General features: G+C 37.2%; 1 protein-coding gene across 1 annotated transcript; it reads right to left on the bottom strand.

Moving 5' to 3' along the window:
* Positions 1–3,870: 3,870 nt before the first annotated feature.
* LOC104072003 (sodium channel protein type 5 subunit alpha-like) lies at positions 3,871–9,022 on the bottom strand (the record flags this gene model as incomplete). Its single annotated transcript, XM_009573628.1, has 5 exons — positions 3,871–4,323; positions 5,099–5,452; positions 6,700–6,852; positions 6,963–7,201; positions 8,920–9,022. Coding segments are annotated over 5 exons (1,302 nt in total), but the record flags the coding sequence as incomplete, so codon positions are not given.
* Positions 9,023–9,454: the final 432 nt, after the last annotated feature.

The following is a 9,454-nucleotide window of genomic DNA, read 5'->3' as shown; positions in this document are numbered from 1 at the left end:
TATTATGCTACAACTTTAGAGAAAACTCTGATTTCTTCATGCCAATCCAATCCTCTTTCCATTTTCAGAGATACAAACCATGTCTCAAAAGGCTTGAAGATGAGAAGGCCTAGCAGAAAAGAAATGTACATATGGTCTATGCATCTCAAAGAATTATAGTTATTGGTAGGTAAACTACACACCTATAAAACTACAGACAATAAGGAAAACAAGTATAAAGAAAAAGGAGTAAAGCAATCTATCAGCCATAAAGTGTAAGTGCCCTGTATGACATGGAAAGGGAAGGCATGAGGATAGGGATAAGAATGAGAAACCAGAGGAAGGGAGAACTGCCTCTGTTGACAGCCATGCTGCTCTACACTAACTTAGGGTCCTAGGGAATCTTCAACATAGACAAAAATGCAATTATTTAAATTCACAAGCATTTTAATATTTTTAATATTAATTTTTTTATATAATCAAATAATGTATAACAAACAAAATTTCTGGCAACTTTATCTAAAACCAGAAAATGCTAAAGTGGTTTGACTTTTGGAGGTAGTAACCCAGAAAGTTGCTGAACTTCCATTTAATTTTCTGTGTCATTGGAGGCAGGCCATGATTCTTCACCTTTTTTGATGTGGAACTATACTGTATTAGAATAAACTAAGTTTCTAGACCAGAAAAAGTATGGTTGTTTTGGGAACTGTTTCTAGAGAAAAAATTTTTGCACCCAAGGATGACAGCAAACAGAATTATCTATAAAAATTAATAGTATGCATCAGATATGTTTAAAGTAAGTGTGTTTCTTGATTAATTTCTGTTTTCTTATTTTGTACAAAATAATATATTAAGTTACACTGTTAGCCATGGCTGTTTATGAAAGACAAACCTCCATGCTTCAAACTATTATTACCTCCAGAGAGATGCACCATCTTCACAGGGATTATACTTGCTACTTTTCAGAAAACCCCAGCTTGTCCTGTCATTGCTGAATGAGAGAACTGCTGTGACAATTTTCATCTACAGCATATTCCACAAGATGAAAAAAGTTATAATCACCTCTTTTTGCTCTTTCTTTTGGTGTGTTTCTGAAAAAACGCTTGTAGTTTCAGAAGTCCCAGAAATCTGACTGAAGCCGCTTGAACTCTGGCACTGCTCTCTATGTCTTAATCTGTCTCCCTGCATGAAATAATGCAAACCAGTTGATTTTCCACATTTTTCTTCCTGACGGTCATTCTTAAAAGTCAAAATTCTTTAACAGAATCTAAAGCATCCACAAAATTTAGCATGTTTGCCGTTTTACAGATAATTAAATGATATCGCTAAAAGGCATGTAAAAGAATGATTTCTTCCTCCATTTAAAATACTGTGGTCCTGTGGTTATACTGTGGAAATGTATCATCCCTCCAGATCTACATTTAGCCCACTGATGGATTCCTGCATTCAATTCACTAAGTTCTGATGAACTGGCTCAACCTTTGCAGCTGGACCCCAACAGTCTCATGTTTCTAGTTACAGGCAGAAGAGCTAAGTGATCCCAATCAGCTCTCAGCCCTTTTGCCACTACAAATTCCAAGCAATACCAGATTCCACTGCAGCAGGGAAAGAATTCGTGTCATCAAATGCCTATGGACAACATATTTTAAATAGCCACAGATGATTCTAAGGTGATCAGCAATTTCTGCTTCTTTGAGAACTTGTCCAAAGATATTCCACTGACAATGCCTCCTCTTATGACCAAAAACATAGAAAATGGGTTCTACCAGTCCACCTAGACACCAAGCATATGATAATCCATCCAAAAATAGCATCTGCTTTTGACATTTTTGCCATGGCATAATACTAAGTAAATGCACTTTGAGCCCAAATACCTGTTCTGATAGATTTAAAATATGGTGATATCATAATCATAACACAACTGACACTCCTAAAATACAATCTTTAACAAGCTAATCTAGGTACAATGTAGTCATCAAAGCCTGCTGTTCCACCTGAGCTTGCTGCTCACACATTTGGATGTGTTTTTTAGATGAGCTAAACCCCATATTGCCACACGTTTACACCATCACTTTTATCTGTGAAGAAAAAAAGCACAGTTGCAACATCTTAGAAAAGCTCATTCTTACTTGAATGTGGTAGCTGGAGAAATAAGCAGAAATGAATAAAAAGACGTAAATGAAAATCACAAGCTACTTTCTGTAACAGGCTTTCTATCTTGCTTTATATGAAGAACCTGCAAACCAGCTCATTCGTCTGTTGTATAAGCCAGCTTCTATTGGTACTTCCTCTAGTACAGGTCTGAACAGGGCTGTTATTTTTTTTGTTCACCCTCTGACAAAAGATTGCAGGGAAGGTATATTGGAGTCTGCTGCTTCTTATTACTACTGCCTGTGAATAAGGCAGGCTTCTAAAAGAAATTAACTTGAGGTCCTTGTGCGCTGGGCTGAGCTGAAACTACTGCTGGATGTTTCATACACAGCTGCAGTACTGTCAATGGGCTAAAAGGTATCACTCTTACCTTCTATAGGCAAAAATATTTATATGGGAATAAAAATCTCAGAGGATGACCCAATGATTCTGAACTAAACTGCATTCATGCAGATAGATCATCATACTCAAACCAGCATTCATATCCTTTCTAAGCAATGACATCACATATAATAAAAGTAGCAATGCTGTCACAAAGAATTTCATTAAGACATATCACCCTCCTCAAAGGAAAGTAATGGGGTAAAATTCTATTTTATTAAAAGTATAGCACATCATTGGAGAGAAAAAAAGAAAGCAAAAATAAGGGAAAAATATCAAGAAAGCAAAATGGGAGAAACCATGAAGTGCGAAAGTGGGCAACATACACGTAATACGGACATGCAGCAAGGGACACTATGGAATGCCGTGAGGACACAAAGGGTTAATTCAGTTGCTTGCCCTAAATTGCTTAGTGTCTTTTAAGATACCTGGGGCGTACCTACGACACACATGTGGCATAGTTAAATACAGCACAGGATCTACAGGAACTGACAGACACCTTTTTCAAGGTGTATGAGATAATCCAGCACCTCAAATGGCACTTGACATCTGTGAGGTGAGTAGTACGTGGAATCTTGAGATTCAGGTATCTAAATGGAGTAATCTAATTGTGGCTGATACCTAGCATCATCGGAGGTGTTTCTACATACCCCTGGCCTCCAGATGCCAAAAAGAGTTCTTATAGCTCCTGTGTCTTATTTGTTAGTCCCATGTGGATGCAACAGACACCTGAAGTATCTCAAATACCCCTAGATGCTTATGTATGGACAAATGAATTGTACCCTTATTGACTATCATGGCAGTATAAATGCCTCACTCACATGCAGAAAGACTTGAGCTTAATCCTGCCCAACACAACAAAATCAAGAGACATAAAGGAGAGTCCAAAGTATCATAGAGGTGAATAGGGGATTAAAAAAACATAAAGAATTTTTTTTTTAAGATGAAGCTTTTATTTGCATTCCCTTTGGATTCCATGCAACTGAGAAGCAACATATAAGCAACACAAGAGGCCTGCCTTCCAAAAATTCCAGGTGCCATCTGTAAGGCAAAGGAGACAAAAAGAAAGAATGTCTGTCTTGATCAAACTTCATTTACCAATTGACAGCCATAAATGGAAACAAAACGTACAGAAGCAGAATTATGGCTATCAATGAGGAGAACGATGAAAAAGCAGATATTCAACATCTTATTGAATAACTAAGACTATTTGGTAGCTCTTGCATTTTGAAGCTACTAGAAGAAGAAAGTAAGTAAAATGGCAGAAATGACAGAAGGGATAACATTTACTGTTGAGTCTTTGAGATTATATTTACAGATGCAAGTTACAATAATTTTTCAAATATTAATATTCCTTACCTGTTTTCTGTGTTCTATTTTTGTGCATACGCTGTGCTCATCATCAACTTCATCGCTGTAAGTCTCGGCTACTGCAATGGGAATACAGGTACTACGACTGGTTAAAAATTCTTCATATTTCCTCATTATTGAGGAATTCTCTTCAGTGTTGTAATACCCAATGTCAAAACAATTGTTGTCTGTATCTTTTCTGACATCTGTCATGGCATAGTTATTTTCCCCTACGTCTTTGGCAGAAATTTTCAGTAAAGTCTTCTCTTTGGCTGTTGTTTTGAGGCTTCGTTTCATTATTTTGCCACAATGATCCAAAATTCTGTCTTTCACAGACTGCAGGCCCTTGTGAATCCGTGCAATGGCAATCTGACATTTAGTCATTTGTCCAGTTTCCTCTTGTCCCATTGAGGATTCAGTACTGAACGAACTCAGCAGCAAGGCAATGAATAGGTTGAGCACCTTAGAATAGTTAAAGTAAGTTGGAGACACTACTGCTAACAGAAAAGACATTTCAGAAAACCCTCCTTAGGTAAAAAAATCTCAATCTCGCTTTCATCAACCACTGCAATGAAATTATTTACTATTATACTGGAATATTAACATAGTATGATATGGCTCCTTCTGGAAGGAGAGGCAGGAGAAAAAGGAAGGAAGTGAGGGTTTGGGTATATCAAATATATTTTCACATGCTCTGATGTTCATAATGTACGACAAGGTAGATATGTTGAAAAACAGCAGGCAAAGATAAATTTTAATAACACCACCATCAAAAAGGAGTTGGTATAGACCAACTAACCAAGCAGATGAAAAAGATTTTGTTTTCCAGTATATATACATCTACTATATGTCACACAAATCAGAAAATCTGGGTACTGTAAACTTTTGGTAATATAAGGACAAGTTGGTAAGCATTAAAAGCACTGGACAGTTTGGTTATTTGATCCTAGCAACACAAAAGATGAAGAAATCGGAGACCAAATTATCAAAAGCACTGCACTTCTATACTCTGGGTAGAAGGAATAATTTTGTGCATTTTGCTTAGCAGCTACCTCTGGTGTGAGAAAGAGAAAGACAAGGGAAAAGGAAAAAAAGACAGAAGAAAACATATATTAAGTAACATCCAGAAAAGAGAATAGTGTGAGTACTTTTCAAATGATAAAGGTTGCCTCAGAAAAACAGATGCCGGTGTAACTGGATGCATTCAGTAGGGACTGAAAAATAGCTTGAAACTCACCACCAGGTTTCCTACCACCAGGACTAGCAAGAAAATGGGAAGACATAGCCCTTCTCCAGCCACTTCCATACATTCCCACATGGTTTCAATCCATTCTCCACATAATATTCGGAATATAATCAGGAATGAATGATAAAAATCCTTCATATGCCAGCGTAAATTCTCATCGGTGTTTATTCTATAATAATAATTCTCATAATAACTGCCCAAAACCTGCTTTCCTACTACAGCAAAAATAAATACAGTGATAATCAAAACCAGAGTGAGATTACCCAGAGCACCAACTGAGTTTAGAATTATTTTCATAAGAGTATTTAAGGCTGGCCAGGACTTTGCCAATTTGAAGATCCTGAGCTGTAAGTAAAACACAAGAAAACAATGTGAGTGGCGAACACTGCATAGATAGCACAGCACACATAAAAACGAGACCCTGCATTTATCATGCTGTCTTTACTTCAGTAACACCATCATAATTTTTCCCCCAAAGAAAGGTTTTTAATTGTTCTGATCCAAAAGTCCTGTGCTTAAGCTCAGATGGTTAATGCTACTGAGAACAGAGAACTGCCAAAGGAAGCTTTCAAATTGTTTGTGCTAAGTTAGATACGAGCATGTATAAGTCTATTAGTATTAATAGCAATAACTGTAATAATGACAGTTGGACTCAATGATCTTAGAGGTCTTTTCCAACCTTAATGATTCTATGATTCTATGGTAATAATCAAGTGGCTTATAGGTACTTGGACGAGGCTTGTGAAATGACTGCATTTTGGACTAAATCAAATGTAATCAGACAAAAATTGAAAAAAGAATTTTTTCTACCTCTCACCCAACAGACTTAAAATAGGATTTGAAAAGCCAGATGGGATCTATTCTATGCACCTTCATGAGTAAAAAGGACATTTTTAGTCAAATTAGCTTTCAGGGCTGTTAAAATCTCTCAGTCATGATACACAAGATGAAACAGAATTCAACTGAATTTCTAGGTGCGATGACTCTGATGACTATGAAGAATTTTAGAAGTAATTAGTAAATTTAGCATTCTAAACACACAGTAAAGACGTAAGCAAAAAAGTTATATTATACATAGACATCTCAGAGCTACTCCTCCTTTTCCCTAAGATGGAGGAAAAGCCTTGAAGAGACCTGAAAGCCAAGTCTAACCCTTGAGGAAAGCTACATTATTTTACGAATCTCAACTCAAAAGGAAAAGCTGTGAAGGAACATTTTCTATCCTTAAGCTCATGAAAACTCTCGGATAATCTTTTCCTAATTGAAGATCTGAAATGTAGTTGAGCAGTGCCACTGTACAGACCTAACAGGCAACCAGTGAACTCTCTGCTAGGTCAAATCTCCAAGGGGGCACACTGTGCCAGAGGGTTTGTAGTATCCAATATACACAGTATAATAAACATATTGAATGTATTCTTTAATATTCATTTAGTATTCACTCTAATTAAACATTCATGTTGGCTTACTAGGTACTAACAAAGAGAACTGATTTAACAGATTCATCAGGAAAATAATTTGAGGGTATTTTACTGTAATTTTTTACAAATCTGTACAACATATATACTTTTAAAAAAGAATAAAGAAATAATTACCAGCCTGAGAGATGGCAGATTTTCTTTAAAGCTTATTAGGCCAATCATGACAACTATGCTATCAAAAATATTCCATTTTTGCTGAAAATAGTTGTAAGGATCTAGAGCGATGATTTTCAAGATCATTTCTGCTGTAAAAATCAGGGTGAAGACCTGGAAAGAGGAAAGAGAAATTCAGCAAAAAGTCACTGAAAAGTATGTCTCCTTATGGGACTGTCACAGTATCAATATGGGGTTACAACTCCACATTCACTCTAACTTACCTTGTCACTTATAAAAATCATTTGTTGGTAATTGTCTGGCATGCGAGGGTACTCCAGAGCCATGAATAAGGTATTCATGATAATGCAAACCATGATTAAGAGATCAACAAATGGATCCAAAATTACCAGTTTCACCTTCTCTTTGACTACTCTCCAGAATGGACAACAATTCCAAATTAGATACTTTTGAGCAAAATGTTTCCATAATGAAGGACATTTCAGTTTTGACTCTTGCAGTTCTAAATGACAAAGAGGGAAAGTGACATATGAATAATCTTATGTGGAATTTCATAGTATGAAGAAAAAGACAATCAGTCATAGAAAAGATTGAAAAGAAAAATCAATCTCATGTGAGCAGAATGGCATAATTGAAAAAAATTGTTTCACTCATTCTACACAAACTAATCACAAGCTATTTAAAGGTCACCATCAACAAATCTCCTATTTACAGAAACAGGTGATATTACCCACCTCTTCATCTGTTTATTATATTATTGAAGGATGATAAAGGATCTGCATTAAGGAGAAATAACTCTCTGGGAAAACTGACAACTCGTTTTCTGTGAGTTGCATCTCTGCAGTCACAGATGCAGCACGGGTTGAAAAAAGGTCCAGGATAAAATGAAGAAGGGCGTCCCCCATATCTTGTGTGTCCATAGTTGAGGATAGGGCTATAAGGTAAATCAAGTTGGAAGGGACCTCGGGAGATCTCTAGTGCAACCCCCTTCTCAAAGCAGGGTCAGCCATGAGATCAGAGACCACATAACCCGTTCCTCTGCCTGACTGTCCTCATGGTGAAAGCTTCTCCTTACACACAGTTTTAAGCTCTCATCTTTCAATTTATGTCTGTTGTCTCATCTTCCCACTGTGCACCACTGTGAAGAGCCTGGTTCCATGTTCTTGATAATGTCTTTGTAGACACTGGAAGGCTAATATTAACTTCTCCTCAAAACCTTCTCTCCAGGCTGAACCAGCCCAGCACTGGGCAAGCGCTCCAGCCCCTGACTTGGTGGCCCTCTACCGAACTCAATGTATTTCTTGTACTGGGGGGTTGGGGGGCAAACTGGGCATAATATGTGGTCTAGCAAGTGCTTAATAAAGGGTGATAATCACTTTTCTCCTGGCTATGCTCCTTTTAATATAGTCCAGGATACTGTTAGCCATTGCTGCTGCACGGGCATGTTGCTGGCTCAAGCTCAGCTCACTGCCCACAAGGACCCACAGGGCCTTTCCTGCAGAGCTGCTTCCCAGCCAGCCACCTCCCAGCCTGTATTGTTGCAAGAGGTTCTTGCAGATATGCAGAAGTTTACATATTTTCTGGCTGAATTTTCATAAGGTTCCTATTGGCCCATTCCTCCAGCCTGTCTAAGTTCCTCTAGACGGCAGCCCTTATCTCCAGCGTATCAAGTGATTCACCCCCAATCTGGTGTCATCTACAAAATTTAAGAGCAAGCCCTCTGTTGCCTCCTCCAGGTCACTTAGGACAAGACGTGTCCTAGGATACACACTGTGGTACTCCACTTGTTACCTGCCTCCAGGTAGAATATGACCTGTTCACCAGACACTTGAAGCCCAAACATCCAACCATTTTTTTGTCCAGCTGGTTGTCCACCCGTGGAGACCCTAACACCCTAACTTGGATGAAAAAATACTGTGGGAGACAGTGTTGAAAGCCTTGCTAGAGTCAAGGTAAATGAAAACATTGCTCTCCCCTCATCCACAAACCCCAGACATTTTATTGTACAGGGTAATCAAGTTGGTCAGGCACGATTTACCCTCGGTAATTGTAAGTTACAGTTGCAGTTATGTGAGATATGAGAATATTTATTTTACTGGAATTTACATTTGATTACAACATAATTTCCCTCAGTGACTTCTAAAATAATGTTTCTGACATTTTGATCTCTTAGGTCAAGTTACACAACCACCATAGGAAAAACACTAAAGAATGACTTACGCAAATTATCTGTAATAATAGTGGCTGCACTCATTAACCTCTGTCTTCGAAAAGGATCATCAATAGAGTCCACTGACAATTCATAGGACAGCAGTATCTGCCTCTTTGGTTAGAAAGACAACAGAAGGTAATATAACAAGGGAATATGAAGAAATGGCAATATAAAAATTATGTGCAGCGTAAGATAAATATGCCTTTTTAAATACACATTGTAATGAAGCCTTACCTTGCTGGAAGAATATAAAACAAAACAATACAACAATATCATGTGTTTTGCCTTTGAAGGCAAAGGACATTTCATCAAAACCAGTAATATTTTTCAATAAGTTGTTTCCTTCTGAAAATATTTAACAATAATAATGCCATTATATTAGAAGTATCAGAATCATTAACAGGGGAGCAAAGGAAAAAAATCATTCCATCTTTCCAGTGACTGATAAAAAGGACATACAAAAAGAACACTGATGATTAGTTTGAATAAATTATTGGCTATTTAACTATTAGTTATTGATTATTAATAAATAATAAATATTTA

This window comes from Fulmarus glacialis, unplaced genomic scaffold (genome assembly GCF_000690835.1).
Source record: "Fulmarus glacialis isolate BGI_N327 unplaced genomic scaffold, ASM69083v1 scaffold42582, whole genome shotgun sequence".
Classification (NCBI taxonomy): Eukaryota; Metazoa; Chordata; class Aves; order Procellariiformes; family Procellariidae; genus Fulmarus; species Fulmarus glacialis.
The sequence above is the reverse complement of the archived record's forward strand: the minus strand, read 5'-3'. Positions and strand labels throughout refer to the sequence as shown.